This window comes from Cyprinus carpio, chromosome A23 (assembly GCF_018340385.1).
Source record: "Cyprinus carpio isolate SPL01 chromosome A23, ASM1834038v1, whole genome shotgun sequence".
Lineage (NCBI taxonomy): Eukaryota > Metazoa > Chordata > Actinopteri > Cypriniformes > Cyprinidae > Cyprinus > Cyprinus carpio.
In genome coordinates this window covers 2,755,810-2,776,673 of record NC_056594.1, presented here as the reverse complement: position 1 = coordinate 2,776,673, position 20,864 = coordinate 2,755,810, and the positions used below count along the sequence as shown (strand labels likewise).

General features: G+C 41.4%; 1 protein-coding gene across 1 annotated transcript in view; it reads left to right on the top strand.

Annotated features, from left to right (window-relative positions):
* Nucleotides 1-20,864, top strand: part of LOC122135060 (serine-rich adhesin for platelets-like) — a 39,111-nt gene that overhangs the window by 6,955 nt on the left and 11,292 nt on the right. The window contains exons 9-39 of the mRNA XM_042712594.1: nt 697-957; nt 1,041-1,301; nt 1,613-1,876; nt 1,980-2,240; nt 2,600-2,860; nt 2,986-3,246; nt 3,363-3,623; nt 5,635-5,901; nt 5,993-6,253; nt 7,899-8,153; nt 8,439-8,699; nt 9,238-9,498; nt 9,635-9,898; nt 10,641-10,898; nt 10,997-11,260; nt 11,344-11,604; nt 12,719-12,979; nt 13,362-13,625; nt 14,358-14,618; nt 15,140-15,400; nt 15,476-15,739; nt 15,842-16,102; nt 16,191-16,451; nt 16,684-16,947; nt 17,124-17,387; nt 17,855-18,115; nt 18,427-18,684; nt 18,767-19,027; nt 19,169-19,435; nt 19,562-19,825; nt 20,562-20,819. Of these exons, the coding sequence (XP_042568528.1) occupies nt 697-957; nt 1,041-1,301; nt 1,613-1,876; nt 1,980-2,240; nt 2,600-2,860; nt 2,986-3,246; nt 3,363-3,623; nt 5,635-5,901; nt 5,993-6,253; nt 7,899-8,153; nt 8,439-8,699; nt 9,238-9,498; nt 9,635-9,898; nt 10,641-10,898; nt 10,997-11,260; nt 11,344-11,604; nt 12,719-12,979; nt 13,362-13,625; nt 14,358-14,618; nt 15,140-15,400; nt 15,476-15,739; nt 15,842-16,102; nt 16,191-16,451; nt 16,684-16,947; nt 17,124-17,387; nt 17,855-18,115; nt 18,427-18,684; nt 18,767-19,027; nt 19,169-19,435; nt 19,562-19,825; nt 20,562-20,819 (8,112 nt within the window). The remainder of the gene's footprint in view (nt 1-696; nt 958-1,040; nt 1,302-1,612; nt 1,877-1,979; nt 2,241-2,599; nt 2,861-2,985; nt 3,247-3,362; nt 3,624-5,634; nt 5,902-5,992; nt 6,254-7,898; nt 8,154-8,438; nt 8,700-9,237; nt 9,499-9,634; nt 9,899-10,640; nt 10,899-10,996; nt 11,261-11,343; nt 11,605-12,718; nt 12,980-13,361; nt 13,626-14,357; nt 14,619-15,139; nt 15,401-15,475; nt 15,740-15,841; nt 16,103-16,190; nt 16,452-16,683; nt 16,948-17,123; nt 17,388-17,854; nt 18,116-18,426; nt 18,685-18,766; nt 19,028-19,168; nt 19,436-19,561; nt 19,826-20,561; nt 20,820-20,864) is intronic.

The following is a 20,864-nucleotide window of genomic DNA, read 5'->3' as shown; positions in this document are numbered from 1 at the left end:
GAAGTGTTTGCAGGTCAGACTTCGTATTTTGCGGGCAGGCGGGGATTATGCAAATGTGTTACCCAGTGACGTATACCCGTAACAGGCAAAAGATTCGAAAATATGATGACTCGTAAAGGTGATTCAGAACCGACTCTCTCTTTTGAGAGACAATATCTTTATCATGCACTTTTTTTTTTGAATCAACAAGCGCAGATGTTTTCATTTAAGGATAGCTACATTATAAACTGCAAAAGAGGTATTTTTCAAAAACCCATATGACCTGCTCTTTAAGGGCCAGATTTACCAAACAGGGCAAATTAGCATGAGTGTGCAATCAAATGTGCAGACAGGAGTGGAAAGTTCTGCGGTTGATCTACTGACAATGTAGAAATCAAAGTTGGGATCCAGACTCAATACCCTGGATAAGACAAGTGGTTTGGAGAATGTGGATACTTAGACCACTGTAGTTGTGCACCTGATTTAGCCTCTGAATTAGACATCCCCCCCCATCATCTCATCAACACACCTTATCCCCAAAACCCTACTTTCCAAAGAAATGCCAACAAACCTGAATGTGCTAAATGATGCTATGCAGAGAACATTTCTGATTGGCTAAAAATGTGTGGGCAGTGCTAAGGTTCATATTTTTGCCGTTTACAGATTTTGTGACAATTTATACATGCCTTACATGTTCTTATGTCATTTTTTTTCTAGCCCCCTGCGTACCTCAAGATGTGTCTGCATTGATGGAGTGTGGTTCCGATTCCATCAGTCTGACATGGGATCCTTCATTAGGTGCTTTTCTCTACTTTGCCATGGTGGTGGATCAGTTTGGGACTGCTCACACTTGTACCTCATCAGATACGAAGTGCAAGTTCAGCGGGCTCCACTGTGGATCCATATACAATGCCTCTGTGATTGCATCCAACGCAATCTGCAACAGCTCTGTTAGTGAATCCATCAGTGTAGAAACAGGTACAACACATATGAAGAAATACAAGAATGCAATTACCTCGATGTCTGATACCTCATAACCAACTTCCTGCCCCCTCTCTCAGCTCCCTGTCCCCCTGGGAGTGTAGAAGCTCTTCTGGACTGTCAAGAGAACCAGGCACTGGTGAGCTGGCTGGGACCTCGGAGTATGATATCCTTCACTGCCACCATGGAGGACCAGGTCGGTGGTCTTCTCAGCTGTAGCACCACTGCCAACAGCTGCCGGATCCCCAACCTCAAGTGTGGCCAGGTTTATGACATTAGTGTCATTTACCATGATGGAATCTGTCCCAGTATGCCTTCCCATGCCATACAAATGAAGTCTGGTAAGGAAGGATTAGTCCACTTCCCTTCTGTTATGATTCTTTGAAGGTGTGCTCACACTTATAATTAATAAATCACTGGAGGTCACCAGTCTCTGGGCTGTTGGTTTCTAGTGGACATTTTTACTGATCTAGGTCACATCAGTCAACTCATGATTTTTTTTTTTTTGTGTGTGTGTGTTTTCTCTTGCTATTAATATCAGAGAAACAAATAAATGTTTCTCAACCAGAAGACTTCTCTGGTCAGATATCTAAAGAACTTTCAAACTCCTTCACCACTAGATTCTAATGTAGATAAAATTATCTCTCAACAGTGCCATGTGGTCCAACAAATGTTCGGGCTGAGGTGCAGTGCCCCTCAGGTGTTCTCTCACTCAGCTGGAACAGAACAGAAGATGCTGAGGGTTATATCACCACTATAGTCTCCGAGACCTCTAGAGAGCTGGTTTTCTGCAACTCTACCTTGCCTTCCTGTAATGTGAGCAGTCTGCAGTGTGGCACTTCGTACTCTGTACAGGTCAAGTCGTACAACGGCTCCTGTGTGAGCATGCCGAGTTTACCTCTAGTGGTTACAGAGGGTGAGGCAATGATTCATTCACTAGACATTAGCTTCAGATCATCATTTGACCTCAGTGCTGCTGTTTGAGTGTTATGCTAATGCTTTCGACTCTTCCCTGCTAGTGCCTTGTGTGCCCACTAATGTGACAGCCAGACGAACCTGTGGCAGCAGCACAGTGGAGGTATCGTGGAGTGCAAGCCGTGGTGCTCAGTCCTATGTTGCTGTTGCTGTGGGTGATGACAGGCACCGTACAAAGTGCTCCTCCAACACAACAACATGTAGCATCCCTGACCTGCACTGTAGCAGTGTGTACTCCATCAGCGTGGTGGCTGTAGATGGCAACTGCTCCAGCTGGGAGAGTCAGAGCGTTACCCTGCACACTGGTGAGGCTATCTGGGTAGTGATGTCCGATTTGCAAACAAAATGCTCTTTTGAAGCAGTGTTGTTATTGTTAACTGAAACTAAAATGAATAGCTTTCTTTAATTACATGTATATGTAAGTAATTAAAGTCTTCCACATGTGAATATGAGTCTTTTGCTTTTTAGATTTCAATGGATGAATTAATATAAATTTCAAAATGTCTTTTGTATATACAGTATACAAAAGAACAACAATCTAGTGATTTTTTATGAGGTACAAACATCTTGATGAAAAGGGCATTTAACTGTCTTTTGTCTAAAGTGACACTGACCCACTCAAATTTCTTCTCCTTCTCTTTCCCCTCTTTCTCTTGTTCAATAGTTCCCTGCCCACCAACTGACGTCCAGAGCACCATGAACTGTAGTACCAACTCCGCCACTCTGTCCTGGACTGCCAGTGCTAACGCAGTGTCCTACAGAGGGAGGGCTTTAGGCACAGATGGCCACACTGTGACATGTGATGCCAGAACTCCAGGGTGCCAGTTAAATGGCCTGCACTGTGGACAGGAGTATGTGTTTGTCATAACGGCTTCTGATGGAAGCTGTGAAAGTCCAGACAGCGTCAAGAACAGACATGCGACAGGTATCACAATAATAATAGTAGTAATAATAATAATAGTTAAAACTTTCTTCAGCAATCACCACCCGTTATGAACCCAGAACATTACATAGAGTTTCTCTTTCTCTCCTCACCTGTTTTTTTTCCAGCACCGTGTGCGCCTCAGAGTGTGTCCAGATTCCTGGACTGTGCCTCTAACATCCTGAACGTAAGCTGGGCTCTCGGTTTCACAGCTCTAAACTACACCGTCCTTGCCAGGACTACAGGTGGCACTGTGCTCAGCTGTACCACAACGAGCTCCGGTTGTATCATCACTGGTCTGCAGTGCGGTAAGAACTACACCACTGTCGTCACAGCAAACAACGGAGAGTGTCAAGGGCCAGAGAGCGTGATCAGTCCTGTCCAAACAGGTGAGATTTCTGTAATGCAAAACAGGTCACAACATGACAGAAGAATTTAAAATGAGAGATTTCACCCCAAAAAAAAAATTACAAATGAGAAATACTTTCTCTCTGTCTTCTGGCAGTGCCGTGTATTCCCACTTCAGTCCATGCCAACGTGGAGTGTGTGAGTAACACAGTGAGGGCATCATGGGGTCCAGCAGCTGGAGCTTTGTCCTACACCGGTGTACTGACCGGCCCAGGCCATTACAATGAATCCTGCCTGACCTCTGGCCTCTCCTGCTCCTTCAGGGGCCTGACCTGTGCACAAACCTACACACTAAATGTCATCTCTCAAGACAGCCAATGCAACAGCCCAGTCAGCCCTAATGCCTCTGTCACAACAGGTAGGAAAACACAATCTGTTTCACCTTAACATGAGCTCTGTGAACTGCCTTCAAAGTTTGGATCATTAGCTTAGCAATGTGCAGTCTAAAGCAAAAAGTATACCTCCCATGTCGGTATTCTGTTCGATGGACAACAGTGAATGCGCAATAAGATTTAAGCATTCAAATGCCCACTAGGTAGTGCGCACGTTATCGCATTCGATATGTCAATGTATAACAAATGGCAAACACGGTGAATAAACATGCAAATTCATTCTCTACCACTAGATGACACTAGGGATATGCCGGTATCAAATTTTCATGTTGCGATTAATTGCTAATGCTTTTATCACAGTATACGGTATTATCACGATATTGAAATTTAGTTTCAAAAAAGTGGTCATAATAAAGTATAACAGGTTTATTAACTTTTTTTCTTATAACATAAATAACTGAATATTTAAATTCAATAAAGCAATACAGAAAAAATTATAAAGTTAAAAGTTTTACACAGATTAAAGTGCAGAAGAACTATAAAGACCAATATGTATCACTTTACAGTAAGACCTCATTAGTTAACCTTAGTTAATGCATTAACATTCACAATGAGCAATAGCTACATTTGCTACAGAAGTTATTAATCTTTGTTAAAAAAAGATAGCTTATTAAATAACACAGTTGCAACTTTCGATTTTAACAATGTGTTATTAAATATGGGAATACCTAAGATTAATGAATGTTCAGAAGAATTTTACATTGGCAGTTTGTTAACTAATGAATTAACTAATGTTAACTAATGAAGCCCTAATGTAAAGTGTGACCAAACAATACAGAATCAAAACACTTTCAAACAATGTCTAGGGCATGTTGTAGTCCAGACTAAAATGTAAGAAAAATTAGAAAATGAATAGCCTATTAAATCTAAATATTTAAATAGCCATTCAGATTTGTGTATTTGCTATGGTGTTCATCACAGTGCCAAATACTTAAATATGTTTTAGAAAGTAGCAGCTGCTTTACGGCTAACGGCTGCATTTTCTGCTGTTTAGCGCCATCTGCTGTCAGAGAGTGGATGTGCTTTTATTCAGCGCATCTCCCCAATGTGCTTCTCACGCGTGCTTGTTTACATCAGAGTGCACACGTGTCTTTCAAGCAGCATACAGCTGTGTTGTGCATTTTGACCAGTTGATGGGAAAATAATTCTTAAAATGCATCCCAAATTCTGAATAATTTGTAATGTATAATTATTCAAGGTATTTAGAAGTGCCCACGAATATCGTGCATATTCATTACCGTGATATATCACATTACCGAATACTGGCACATGTCTAGATGGCACTTTTAGAAAAGCAAAAAGAGAAGAAAGTAAGTTAAAAAAAAATGTACATGTTTTCAAAAAGCCATTTACATTTTTGTATTCACAATCACTTTACATAATTACGCAATACTTGTGTGAATAAAAAGAAATGGTTCTGTTTTCTTTCTCTGTTATTCACAAAAAGTGTAGGCTATTCTATGCAAATCCTATTGGTTGGCCAATTTTCTTCACAGTAAGAAGGAAAAGATTAGAATACCTCTCCGTTTAAAAAAAATGCATTGATATCATGCAATTGTCTAAACGGATGCATTAATATGTTTATCACACCAAATTTTCAAGCTAAATATTTGTTTGGTACAAGCAGACCTTTAATAATTAAGCATTAAAATACATGTACATGTACATCAAGGCAGATTTGATTTTCACATTTGCTAGATTGGTATTAGCATGTTGCTAAGCTAACAATGCTATAGTTTGATAAGAACCAAAATACACTGACTATTTGCACATTTTAATTATATTGAACTATTTTTACTGATACTTTAATGAATTGTATCTACTATATTCTCCCCTAAACTCATTTTCTGGGATTGTTTCTCAGACAATGATACATGTGATGTTGCCTTAGAATGTCACCAAACAGTGCTTAAAATAGTACATAATGTCTCTGTATGCATCTTACTGGGCTTTGCACTAACCTTTGACCTCTTCCAGCTCCCTGTGACCCTGAGAGCGTGACTGCAGTACTCAAGTGTGACTCTCGCACGGTAAATGTGGCGTGGCATGCTGCCGCTGGTGCCAGCATGTACACGGTCCTGGCACAAACACAGAATCAGAGCATTCCTCCCTCTTCCTGTCGTACCTCGGCCACTTCCTGTGACCTCACACAAATCAACTGTGGGGAGGTTTTTAATGTCACAGTTCTTGCTGATGACGGAGCCTGCAACAGCTCAGCACGGGTCAGCACTACACTGGAGTCGGGTATGTCCAGATTACAGTCTTTAGCTTTAGATTGTGTAGCCTAATGATTCATTTTTCTTCATTTCTCTTCTCTTCCTGTGAAATGTCTCAGCACCATGTCCTCCGACAATGAGGCCTACTTCACTGAACTGCAGCACTAATGTGGCCCTTGTATCCTGGGTGAAGGACCCAGATGCTGTGAGTGTCCATGTCAATGCCACCTCTGTCCTGGGACACACTGCCTCCTGCAGCTCTTCTGCAAACAACTGTTCCCTGGATGCCTTGCTATGTGGTCAGACGTACAGTGTGTATGGTGTGGCCCAGGGCCCTCAGTGTGAGAGTGCACCTAGTGCTCCATTCAGTATTGACACAGGTAGGTACATCACATATTCGTAATTCAGCTTCAAATGAGCATCAAATGTTGGGGGTAACATGTTACAAGTAACGCAAGTTATGTAATCAGATTACTTTTTTCAAGTAACTAGTAAAGTAACTAAGTAAACAAATACTTTGTTTTCCCATTTACTGACTGACAACACTCCTGTCCCCGTGTTTTGAGAAAGCGGGAGTAAGTGCAAAGGCCAGAGGTATTTCCTTGAGCCTGAGGCTTATTCATTTAACTTCTGGTATGAAAGGGCCTTTACAGTTGCCAAAAATATAACTTTTGGATTTTTTGTTATTAAACAACAAATAAGCAAGCCCAGCCCAGGTGACAAAAAGTAACACAAAAGTAATATAATGCTTTACTTTATATTAAAATAACTAAGTAGAGCACTTAGTAAATTTTTCATGGAGTAATGCAATATTGTATTGCAATATTGTAACTTTCCCCAACACTGCAAATGAGTATGAATTAATCTCGGTTTAAAACACTACACATACATTTTTATCTTTCTGCTTTGAAATAATATTATAATTGGATTTTTTTAAAACAAACATTGCCTTTGCAGTAAGTGGTTAATTCTGGTTACCAAAATCATTTACAAAAATCGATTACAGCACCGTTAAATTCTGCATCATTAGCCAATTAATTTAGAAACACCTTTTGTCAAAAAGAGGCTTTAATGTAAATAAATGTGTTGTCACATGACAGGATTAATCAATTTCCCAATAATATTCAAGGGTACTAATATATTTTTGAATGTATCAGTATTTTTATGGCCCCATGAACTGCACAGTGTATTACATATAGTGAAACCCGAAAACGAACAAACCCTAACAAATCAACAAATATTATAAATAAAATTGGATACACTTTATTTTAAGGTGCCCTTGTTCCAGTGTGTTTACATAAAATACATACTGAGTAATTTTAATTAACAACAGGTACTTGCTCTAGATTTAGGGTTAGGTTTAGGGTTAGTTACTTGTAATTATGCATAATTTACCGTTACCATTCTGTTATTATTTAAAATGTTTTAGTGACTGAATAGTTGACATCCATGTTAGGGTTAGGGTTAGACTAAATTTTTTTTAAAGGTACACTTTGTAACTTTTTTTTTTTGTTCAAGATTAATATAATGTGAGTGAGTACATCATAAATCCATCTGGCAAAAAGTCACAATGACTAAGTCATTATTATTATCCTGAATCACTATGGTATGCCAATAATAAGCGTTTATATTCTGACTATTTTAAACCTGTCCGAACGTCACCCGTTATAAGTAGCTCAATACCTGCATGCTCATCATCAAATCTACAAACAAAGTGAAGTAGCTCCGGCTACAATGTTCTTCCACAAGATGCATGCAGTTTTGTTTATTAACCGCTAGAGGGCCGACATACATAGTGTACCTTTAATGTAATTAATTGACATTTAAATTAAAAGTCATAGAAACTGCGTAAAATTAGGTATAAAGAAGAGAAGAAAGTCGTGTCTGAAAACTCGTGCTTCGGCGGTTCCCCATTATGCCTCCTAGCGCAACTGTCTGCTGCATTACTCACAGACTGATAAATCAGCCAGGCCAAAATAAACATTCAGAGCTTAATAGAAGTGCTCTTCTGTTACTGTTTGCCAGCCCCCTGCACCCCTGCCAAAGTGAGCGCTAATTACAGCTGCGGCACCAGCACAGAGCTGAGCTGGACTGAGAGTCTGGGCCGAGACAGCTTCTATGTGCTTGCACAGACGAACGGTCACTCAGACTCCTGCAGCACAGTCCAAACTCACTGCTCCATCAATTCACTGAGGTGTGGAAGTCTTTATAATGTCTCTGTGGAATCAATCTCTGGACACTGCAACAGCAGCCACGCAGCCCGCACGCAGCTACAGACAGGTGAACACTTCTACACACAACCCTCATTTACCTGCGCAAACATTTCAACTCTTTCTCTGATGATTTACTGAATCTTAAAGAAGTCGTATGTTATGTAATTATTTTTTTTTCATTACCATTTCATTATCCTAATCCTTAAAATTAAACAGGCCTCTTTTTTTGTTGTTTTGCTGATGTACATTTAAGATTTCTATGTAAACTGCCTTGTTGCATATGAAATCAGTTTCAATAAATAAGCATTTGTATGTCTGGAGAAGATAATAAGGATATTTCCTGTCCTCTCAGCCCCTTGTTCCCCAAAGAATGTGACTGTAAGACTACAGTGTTTGAACAACACTGCCGTTGTGTCCTGGGAGGGAAGTCCTGGTGCCGTGGGCTATAACATCACTGCTGTGGGACATGATGGTGATATCAAGCACAGTACTGTCACTGGCACCAGTTGTCAACTACCCAACATGCACTGTGGTCAGACCTATGACATTGTAATCACACCCTTCTCTCAGACATGCAATGGGTTCCCGACTGCTCCCTACACTTTCAATGCAGGTGTGTATTGGCAGTTTCTACAAATGGGGTACAAATTGCAGTCTCATTGCCTTTGTAATAAATAATAAAGGGACAAAGACCATGTATTTTGCAGTCAGAGCAATTAGATAAACTATTATGTAAGATAAAACTAACATTAACATAAATGAATATTTCGACTGTATCCAACAATAAAACATCCCAATTCTTTAAACTGAAGAAAAAGTAGTTTTGATTGTTAATCTATTTTAATTAGCAAAAATGCAACCTAGTTACCATATGATTATCACAAAACATGCAATATTAGATATATTTGTGACATCTAGCAAAGTAAAATATTTTGGACTTTGACTTGGAGTATTGTGCACTCGTTCACGTTGGTCAGCGTCTGTAGATGCAGCGTGAATGGGCCTTAAGATTGTTGTGCACTCTTTGAAAAGTTCCAGTTACTGTACGAAGGACATTCTAGGGATCTTGCTGCATCAATTTATGTTAGCTACTTACTTAACCATCATTTTGGGACTAAGAAAACCATTTTCTTCTCTCAACACCCCTTCAGGTTCCTGTCCTGCCAGTGATGTTCAAGCTTCTCTACAATGCAATGGTAATGTGGGACTTGTCCGCTGGACTGCTGCCAGAAATGCTGAAAATTACATTGCCATGGCTACGGGTAAGGATGGCCACACCCACACTTGCACCTCCAGTGGCACCAACTGCACCTTCAGTGATCTGCACTGTGGTGAGGACTACACTGTTACAGTGTCTACAGTGGAACGTGGCTGTCAGAGTCAACCCACCACACCTGTCAATCTAAGATCAGGTCAGGAAACAGGAAACGATGTGCTACAAGATTTGTCTTGTCTGTGGCATTACACACAAATGAACCTGTCTAATCAGTTTAAATTTTTAACAGTCAAACTAATGTTTGATTTTGACCCAATTCCTTATTCTTCTAGCTATCTGCCCACCCTCGAATCTGGCTGGTTACACCAACTGTGCTACGGATGACATCAGAATTACATGGGACCCCAGCCAAGGGTCCGGAGTCACTTACTTCCTGTTCATCCATCAGGTGGATGGGCTGAACTCCACCTTCAACACAACACAAACCTCATATGTTCTAACAGGGTTGCACTGTGGAATGAGTTTCATTGTACAAGCAGCTGCTCAGGACAGCACCTGCACCAGTCCGTACGGAAGCCCAACACAGATCTACACAGGTACAAACACCGAACATTTTCAGTTGTCTTCACAACAGCTACAAACAGCATTAGACTGCTTACATTGCCAAGTATGTATGGAAAAAATGTACAGTAAGCCAGATATTAATCACAAAATAATCCCAGACAGGATGATCAGGTTCTTGAAAAGGTTTATTTTATGCAGCATGTGCATTGTCCTGCTTTTTACAAGGCTACAAACCAAATAAGTTAAAACATCAACAACAAACATATATATTATGTTAGGGCAAAGTTGGTTCACTCACTTTACTGTGAATGGGAGAAATTGCAACATGCAATATGGGGGAGTTTTGCTTGCTGAATAAAAGAGTCTATCACCAATTGGGAAAGTTGTTGCATCACTGCAGCTACAGTTTGAAACTCTGGTTCTTATTGAAACAGTAAGTGTCCTGAGATGTGCACTTAGGACTGCACAAATATATGTGTTTTTTTAATGCTATTTGAGCATAAGAAACAACATTTATGGAACAGGCCATATCAGATTTTATTGCTGATTTTGGCATTTCAGGAGGTGTTGTGAATATGGCCCCTAAGTGAACTGACTTTCCTTGAAAGGGTTTGGGTAAGGAACCCATGAAGAAACCATGCACTGTGAGCTATATAGGAAACTGGTTTTCTGGAACAACAGGAGTTTTAGAACTGGAATGGAATATTAAATACTGCCACATAACAAAGGTTACTAAAAATTGTATTGATCTGAGTCTCATCTATTGATCCACAGCTCCCTGTCCACCCAGTAGCCTGACAGCTGCTGCTAGCTGTGGCACGAACAGGGTCACCATCAGCTGGCTGAACGGCACAGGGGCACACTCCTATACTGCCAGTGTGGTGGGAAATAATGGACCAACCGTTTCTTGTACATCCAACACCACTTCCTGTTCTGTAAAGGTTGAATGTGGACATACATATATAGCCACTGTGGTTTCCACGGTTGGCCTCTGCAACAGCACCACCATCAACAGCATCCAGTTTAAATCAGGTATCAAACTGCAATTGCTTTTTAAGCAGACTTTTGTGCAAACTTGACAAAATTGGTAAAACATTTTCCTCTTCGTTTCACCTCCACGTGTGTCACAGCGGATTGCCTGCCTAGTAATGTGATAGCGCAGGTAGGCTGCAATTCTGACATGCTAGCTGTACACTGGGACACCAGTACAAACAACGCTGACTCCTATACAGCCCTGGCTATTGGTACAGATGGCACTCGGCTGTCCTGCAGCACAAGCTCTACTACCTGTACCATTCAGAACTTAAGATGTGGCCAGACCTATAGCATTGCCGTGACCACATCCAACGTCAACTGTGGAGTCATTGAGGGTTCAGACTACCAAATTGAGACAGGTAAACTGACTAAATTAATTCTAAACCAACCCCAACCCCTTAAAATGTATAAATGTAGCCATTTATCATCTGTATCCCATCAGCCCCCTGTCAACCACAGAGCCCAGCTGTTCAACTGCAGTGCAGCACTAACATTGCTACGGTAACATGGGACAATAATGGAGCAGATCAGTTTGACGTGGTGACTGCGCTCAACTTTACCGGTGGTGCGACAGTGTGTAATAGCACAGATAGGTCTTGCACGTTTGCACAGCTACGCTGTGGTGAGTCATACTCACTCAGTGTAGTTGGATTCAATGGAAACTGCACCAGTGAACCTAGCGAGAGCTTCAATCTTAATACAGGTAAGACAAATCTGCACACAGGTGAGGGATACTTTGGCCTGAGACTGTTATAGATAATAAAGACAAAGACTAATATAGCTGATAGCTGTATTAATACAGCAGTTTTAAGAATTTTCCACCAAACAAATGTGATATAATAATAAAATGTGATATAAGAATAAATAAATATTCCAGGGTATATAAAACTTAAATGCAAACTCAGTTGGCAACAGAATATAATTTTGAAAATGTATGTGATGCGGCTTCTGTTGTTTTAAAGTATAACCATAACACAACAGAAACATACTTTATGAAAGCAAATGCAGACATGACACTTGTCCAATGCATTATATTACTCTTGAGTTTACATATGCCACCCACACACTACATAATTTAAGCTCTTATTTTTAGTTAATAGAGTTAATGGAGATCATCGAGAAAAGCACAAAACTGGATGCAAATTAATTTTCATTTTCAAGTGAAGATCATTTTGTTTGAACAATCAAAGATGTAACCACTGATGCATCTCTGGTGCCTGACAAATATTCTGCAGGTTAAATATCTAGACCTGATCATATAGTCGAAAATGTTTTTGACTGAAACTGACATTAGCTGATATGGTTGTTCAGTGTGAAAAGAACAGCAATCCAAAGACTTTGAAAGTAGTGTATAGGCGGCATTAGCATATATTCTACATTGCTCTGGTGGTAATAAACTCCAGTACTCCAGGGGGCGATAGCCCAGAGTTGCCATGTTGACAGTTTCAATAAATTAAACTCACTCACTCAGCAATATTCTCTTCAAACTGTTGCTTAGCCATGACAGGGAGAGAAAACTGACTAGATGAAGAAAACTTGCATTCATGCCTGTTATAGCATCCCTTAAGGCAATGATAAAAATGCCACAGACTGCTTCTGTGGTAACCAACAGCACATCTCAAACTCAAACAAAGATATGTAGAGAGCAGTATTCATGAAGACACCACATGACATTATTGGGTTTATTCCTGAAAATCACATCCAAACTCTTGGTGGACACACAGCAGCCACATTTCTTTGCTTCAAACAAATATCTTTTTTTCTGCCCATGTTTGTGGATCTGTGGTTTTCTTATCACACACCACTGTCTCTCTCAGCTCCCTGCATGCCCACTTACGTTGTGGCGACCACAGACTGCAGCACGTCTATCACCACTGTATCCTGGGATTCTGCCCGTGGTGCCAGCAGTTACACTGTTTATGCCGTGAGCACCTGGGGAAGTAACAGCACATGCACCAACACAGACACCACCTGCTCTTTCCCAGACCTGGACTGCGGACAAAACTACACTATAACAGTCACAGCTGAAGATGACAACTGTGTGAGCCTGACCAGTGCACCTATCAGTGTCACAACAGGTACTTGTCACAGACACTTACAGTGGGATAAACTCATGGAGTTAGTCATATGTGTTTAGTATTAGACAAAACAAGAAGAAGCTTTATACATCCAGGCCAATAGGTTTCAGTCTTATGTCCATTGAGACCACTGAGGATGAGCCAATTAAATGCAAGCAAAACATTATTCCACAATAAACATTTTTTTTTCAATGGCACCTAAGTCGTGGTATTTCCGGCCCGAGACTCGAACCCACAACCTTAGGAGTCAAAACTCTCTAACCATTAGGCCACAACCTCCCTGTAAAGGGTATGTGCCATTTTGTATAGGGCCATACTAGTCATGCAGAAATTTCACACAGTAGCTTTAAAAAAACTATGTGTTTGTATCCCCCCTTTCTAGATCCATGTCCACAGTCTGATCTACAAGTAACTCTGGACTGCAGTACTGACTCTGCTTTGATCTCATGGACCCCCGGTAGAGGCACTCTGATTTATAACGCTTCTGCCAAGGGCTTTGATGTAAATCACCAAGTCAGCTGCAGTACACCCGGCTCTGCCTGCAATGTCACCAACCTGCACTGTGGCAGCCGTTACCAAGTCAGTGTGAGAGGAGAAGGGCTCATCTGTCCCAGCCAATCAGATGACTGGATTGCCCTCAAGACAGGTAACAACCTCATAAGCCACTAATTTTACACATTATTGTGCAGAGTTCATCAGTGTGCTATTCTTTAAAACATGGTATTCTTAAACTATGCAATAATTTGCCTCTGAAACAACATTTCATATAATGACATCACCTTGGCTATTTGGGCAATAGGTTCATATAATTTTTCTTGAACCCATTTCACTCAGAATATGCTGAGAAAAATAGATTACAATTTCCAAATATTATTAGCAAAAAAAAAAAAAAAAAATCCCAAATCAAATAAATAAATAATACAAATAAAAGAAATATCCTCATATAAACAAACTAAGGCTTTGCCTGTGCTCTTTCCATTTAAGATTAGAGGTAATAACCACTGCAGTTTAATCACAATCCAAACAAAGAAGCTGCATATATGCTGCATGAGTCATTTTTGATTTAAATTAGATTGGATAATTTTGAAATTTTAAGCAAAAACGGAATGGTCTGACTTTAGCTTTGTGAAACTATACTACATAAAACATATCTGCATCTTGAATCGTCACATATTTTACAGATTTTTAACCGGCTCGGGGTGCATCATTACATCCCTAGTTTCAACATTGTTGGTTGTTTTTTTTATATATACAATATCTGACCTGTTTTAAACTTTGATTTAAAATGATGAGATGTCTTTAAATAAAGAATACATTGTAATAAAATGTTGACATTACTGATTTAGCATGTTGCTTTGGTGTTCCTTTGCTTCTTCAGCACCGTGTCCACCCACTCAGGTGTCCATCCGGTCATCCTGTGACTCAGACACTGTGTCCGTTTCCTGGAAAACCTCTCAGGGCTCTGTGTCGTACATGGCTGTTGCCGACAACAGCGAAGGTCATAGGGTGACTTGCAACACCAGCGACCTCGCCTGTGATATAACAGGCCTCCAGTGTGGACAGACTTATCAAATTTATGTTTCTGGTGTTGATGGTGACTGTATTGGATCCAGAAGTGAAGTTCACATTCTTGAAACAGGTGAGACATAGTCATTTTTTATGACCATTTGCCAAAAATGACAAAGTCAAGAGGGCACACACAGAAGGCTTCTCTGGCTCTTCCAGATTCCCTTTTTGAATGACGAATAAAGACTACTGCCACCTTCTGGCATGGAGAGTTATTTCCTCTCAAGCAGTTACAGAATGTACATGCTAGTTATCTAGAGTCTTTATGGTATGTTCAAGCTCAGCTTTTTGGCCTTGACGCAAGCAACAAGGGGCAACACCACAGTCCGCTTTTTTTGCCTTTATTATGATAGGAGAGACAGTAGACAGGAAGGTAATTGGCAGAGATAGGGGGACGGGATCAAGAAAGGTCCACAAGCCAGGACTCAAACTCAGGTTGTCTGAAGTGAAACGGCACTATATGTCAGTGTGCTGCACATGAGAATATCAGTGTAGACAATGCACTTGTAGTCCTATGATGTCAGGATTAGTGTGCCTATGCCTTTAGGTGAGTGGTCCCCTTGTAGTGACCTTTGACCTCTGTGTCCCCTTTAGCCCCTTGTGTGCCTCAGAATGTACAAACTATTCTGGAGTGTCAATCTACTGTTCTCAACGTTACCTGGCAACAGAAAGGTCAAGCCCGTCGATACCACACCACAGTGAGGAGCAGCGATGGTCAAGTGCTGGGGTGTGACTCTAATACAACCTTCTGCCAAGTTCCCAACATCCTTTGCGGACTGACTTACAGTGTGACGGTGGTCGCCTATAGTCAAACCTGCAACAGTTCCCAAAGCTCTGTGCAACATATCACCTCAGGTACCCATATATACATAAAATATTTCATATTTCAATATTTGGATGTCTCTAACATCTCGTTCCTACATTCTTCAGCCCCTTGCCCACCAGATGCTATCTTTGCCGTCTTGGACTGTGATTTAAACACTGTGTCAGTGTCCTGGGACTCTAGTGTAGACGGTGTCCTCTACATCGCACAAGCCTTTTACTCCAATAACAACAACGGTTACTACATGTGTAATACCACAGAAACCAGTTGTGATATCACTGTGACCTGTGGCATGGATTATAATGTGTCTGTAGTGCCATTAAGAGATGGCTGCACTGGGGAGAACTCACCAGTCCAGTATATTACAGCAGGTTTGTCACATTTAATGAAACTTTAACACATCACCAAATATCTATTTGTTTAACTGTGTTTGTCACAAAATTCACTTTTGGGATGTGTGTTTGTATATAAAGCTCCTTGCAGTCCCCTCATGTTGGATGTTGAAATGGATTGCCTGTCTGATTCGGCTTGGCTGACATGGGAAGAGTCAGCAGGGGCCGAGCTCTACATCGCCACAGCAACTGACAGTGATGGATTTGAGTACCAGTGTAACTCAACTGAGGGCCAGTGCACAGTTGAACAGCTACAATGTGGAAGATTCTACAACTTTAGTGTCACTGCATCTAACAGTCAATGTGACAGCCCCATGAGCAACACTTTGCGGAGCGAGACAGGCAAGAGAGAGTGAGCTTGAAAAGGATGCTTTTCAGTGTAAAAACGGACTACATAATTTCACACTCTCTGTCTCATTTTCTCTTTCAGCCCCTTGTCCACCTCAGAATGTGATCACGGCTGTGGGGTGTGACACTGGTACGGTGAGTGTGTTGTGGGATGAGAGCGTTGGCGCATTAAGCTACACTGCCACATTGGAGCGTACAGATGGAGAGACCACCTGCTGCACGGCAAGCTCCACTTCCTGTGAGGTCACTTCCCTTCCCTGCGGCCAGATGTATGTCCTGACAGTCACTGCTGAGGGAAGGACATGTAACAGCTCTCAGAGCCTTGAGGTCATCATACGGTCAGGTAATACACTCTGATCATTCAACCCTGTTACCGATGCTGCTTTTATATACATTTTTCACCTATATTTCACTTAATTTTGGGCTTGCAAAACCTGCAATTCTCATACATTACTCAAGGTTAGGCACCTCCTTCTGTTTCAAAAAATTGTATTTCATTTGAAACCTATTGTGTGAAAAATGCTATACATCCTGGGCATACTTTTTCCATCATCACAGTGCATTTCAACCCACAGTTCCCTGTATTCCGGAGAGTCTGGTGTCCAGTACTAGCTGCAGTGATAATGTAGTCACCATGTCATGGGTGAGCAATGAAGCTGGTGAGCTCTATACGGTCCAGGCCTTCAGTGCTGATGGGTTATTCTCAGACAGCTGCTCAGGGTTTGGTCAGTCATGTGATCTCACGTCACTGATGTGTGGCGTCCCATACACTGCCACAGTAATAGCACAGGACAGTGTCTGCACCAGTGCACCAAGTCAAGCTGCTTCAATCAGGACAGGTATGTGTGATTTTATTGCGAAATGCATTAAAAACACCGATGAACCATATGTTGCGGAAATATCTACTATACTGTAGTTTATCCATGACAAACCTCAAACTTTCCTGTTCCTAAGAAATTGATCTTTCTGACTATCGCTGATTTGATTCACTGACAGTCACTTTTCTTATGTCCAGTGCCCTGTGTGCCGGATCATGTGACTGCTAATGTGAGCTGCCAAGGGAACGACCTGTCTGTGTTCTGGGAGGAGAGTGCAGGAGCAGACTTATACACGGCTGTACTTGAGGACAGTAACAGCCAATTCACCAGCTGTCAGAGCATGAACCACACCACTTGTACAGTGAACAGACTTGTCTGCGGACAGACCTACCGTGTCAGTGTGACAGCATCAGACGGATATTGTGACAGCTTGCCTAGTGCCGTCACTGAAGTTATTTCAGGTAGAAAGCAGTGAGAACAGATTTGCATGCACACAAACATGTCAAATTTACCCAAATGTCCTTTTTTATGTTTTTTAATCCAGAATTCATATTCTCATTGGTTTACACACCCCACAGTATGTTGAATTGGATTCTGAATTGTAACAAGAAGATAAAAAAATAGCAATTCAAAGATATTAAACACAGTCACTCAAGAAACAGTCCCTGACAATTTGCAATAAAATATTTCTGTATCATATTACATTTTTTTGTTTGTTTTTGAAAACTAATTTCTTAGAATTTCAGTAATTGCTATTTAAATTTGACTAAAATTTGGAAATTCATTTGGAATGCTTTTGTAAATAAACTCTGAATTCCACTTATTGGTACACATGCTCCAAGGTACTTTAAAGAATACCATGGTACACTGATTGTTTTTTAATGTAGCATGACATTGTTTGACTGGTAGATATTTGTCTGTATTTCAGCTCCTTGTACGGCTCGTAACATTCGGGCACTAATTGACTGTCAATCTGGTGTGGCTATATTGTCGTGGCAGTCAGGCACTGGGGCAACACAATTCACGGCCACAGCAGTAAGTGAATCTGGCCATGTACTCAGCTGTGAAAATAACAAAACTAACTGTGAGCTGACAGGACTGGCCTGTGGAGAGAGCTACAACATCACTGTGTTAGCAGAAGGACAGACCTGCAACAGCACTGCAACCATGAGTGGACGCCTGAATACAGGTGAGCAAAAACCACTGGGGACACATCCTAGAATACAACCGAGCAATACCCTAACAAACATTCTACTACACATAACACCCTAGCAACCACCTAACAATGCTCTCCACCCTCCATAGCCTTTACTGTAGCAACGTCCTGGAAACAACCCAGTACACCATAGTAATATACATAATGATAACCACTCAGAACACCTCCTTGTCTGCATAGCAATGCCCTTGCAACCACCCACAATTGTTGTGGCAACTTTTGTACCACTATACTATATTTTGCACAACTATAATCAATCTCTTTTTTTTTCATTGTGAACTCAGGTCCTTGTGCACCTCAGAATATTGAAGTGCAGTACAGCCTGTCTATTGGCCAGCTGTCATGGGACAGAAGTACAGGTGCTTCCATGTACACGGCGCAGGCTGCCACTGATCTGGGATCAGTGCTGTCCTGCTCCACCAGTGACACCTCCTGTGCCCTTTATAATGTGTCCTGCAGTCAGACATATGACATCACTGTGACAGCACACAACAATGTCTGCCGAGGAGCTGCTGTGTCTGCATCAACTACTCTAAACACAGGTACATTAAATTTGCAATTTTACCAGTGATTTTAGTGCTTTCTGCACAGATGTTCAACAACTGACTCTTTATGCATCACCAGAACCCTGCCCGCCACAGAACGTGCAAACCCATCTGAATTGTGCAAGTGATGTAGGGACTGTGTCTTGGGAGGAGAGTTTGGGGGCAGTGGCATATGTGGCTTTCCTAGAGGGTCGCAATGGACACAGCCTGTCCTGCTCCACAACTAGCTCCAGCTGCAGTGTGACGGGGTTGATCTGTGGAACGCTTTACAGCACTCAAGTACGCGCCATTGGAGAAACTTACAACAGCACAGACAGCGAAACAGTTCTCTTCACATCAGGTTAGGCATCTAAGAAATGACAAATTAGGAACCATTTACATTCTTTGGCATGAGAACAGGAATTTGTTGCTCGTATGTTTAAATAACAGAGAATTGTGCCATCTACCAAGTTGTTCATCACTGCTGTGTCTTTGTGTCTAGCCTCCTGTCTACCAGATTCCAGTTCAGTCACTGTTGACATGAACTGTGAGAATGCCACGGCATTGTTCAGGTGGGCCTGGAGTGGCGGAGCTGCATCCTATGAGCTCACTGCTATCAGTGACAATGGCTACATAGCCTCCTGCATTTCCCAAGATAATTTCTGTAATATCAGCGAACTAGCCTGCGGACAGACTTACACAGTCAGGCTCACAGCAATCAGTGATGAATGTCAGGTTACTCAGGAGACGGGAGTGACCTTCCAAACACGTGAGTAACCATATTTTATATACATTATTTGCAAAAGGGACAAAACACGTGCAGTGTGGCTGTAGAAAGTGAATATAGCTGATAACGGGAATATCAAATTTAACGAATTTGTCGTTTGACCTCTAGGCCCCTGTGCTCCATTGCATGTGAACGTGGATCTTCAGTGCAATCCTAGCACAGCTGTAGTGACTTGGGAAGAAAGGGACGATGTGCTATACTATCTTGTCAGTGCCAACCTCAGCACAGGAGAAGCAGATAAAGTTTGTAACTCTACAACTGACAGCTGTGAAATGAGTGGGTTGCAGTGTGGAGTGGAGTACGCCTTTACCATCACTGCCTACAGTAGGCACTGCCATAGTGACGCCAGCAGCACTGCACACATTACAACAGGTAGGCCTAGATGATTCTATCATGCAAATTTCATTTTAATCTATATACAGCAGAGATAGTGAACCCTGCTTCTGTGGCCTATTTCACAAAGCTGGTTTTAGTGGCAACCCAGGTAAGTTTGAGTTTGAGCAGACTCCTGTTTTTCTGGGTTCAAAAAAATCGATTGAGCTTTAACAGTGTTTGTCACCATGGTAAATTCCACTACAAGGCTAACCTGCTCTGGGAGCAGGTTTTATTCTGGTGCACCTACTCCAGATTGTGAGTCTGCTGAACTTGATCTAAATTGGGTTTCATTTCTTTTTGGTTTTGTTAACTCTAAACTTAAATTTGAAAGTGTTGGTTAACAGGCCACTGGAGGGTTACCATCCTGCAAAGTTCAGATCCAACCCTGAACAAACCTACCTGAATGAGATAATCAATGTGTTCAGGATTACTTGAGAAAACAGGCAGGTGTGTTGGAACTGAAGTCTACAGAAAGGTAGCCCTCCAGGAGCAGGGCTGGCTACCCAGATACAGAAGAATCCAATCCAATGATCTCACACTACACCATAGCATACTATAAGACATAAACTTGTCATGTTCATCTTTTTACGAACATGCAACAAAATGTGTCAGATTGTAGACTCCACATTGTCACACAAACCAGATGATACATTTCAAACTTGCTTGAAAAAAAAGTTAATGTTCACTAGGCTTCAACATCACAGTGAGACCTCTGATGTATCTGTTTCTTCAGAACCTTGTCAACCAAGTCAACCGGCAGTTATAGGATCATGTGATAACAACACAGTTCTCTTGAACTGGAGTCACAGCAGAGGTGCATCAAGTTACACAGTGCATATAACAAGCAACCTAGGATTCGCAGACTCCTTCCAGACATCTGAATCTACACTAACAGTGGAGCTTCTCTGCGGACAGACCTACACCTTCACAACACTGGGGGAAAATGATGTCTGTGAAAGCATACCTAGCAATCCTGCGCATTTTACGACTGGTACGACCCAACACTCATAAAAGCTGTAGTGAAAGGCCAAACTCA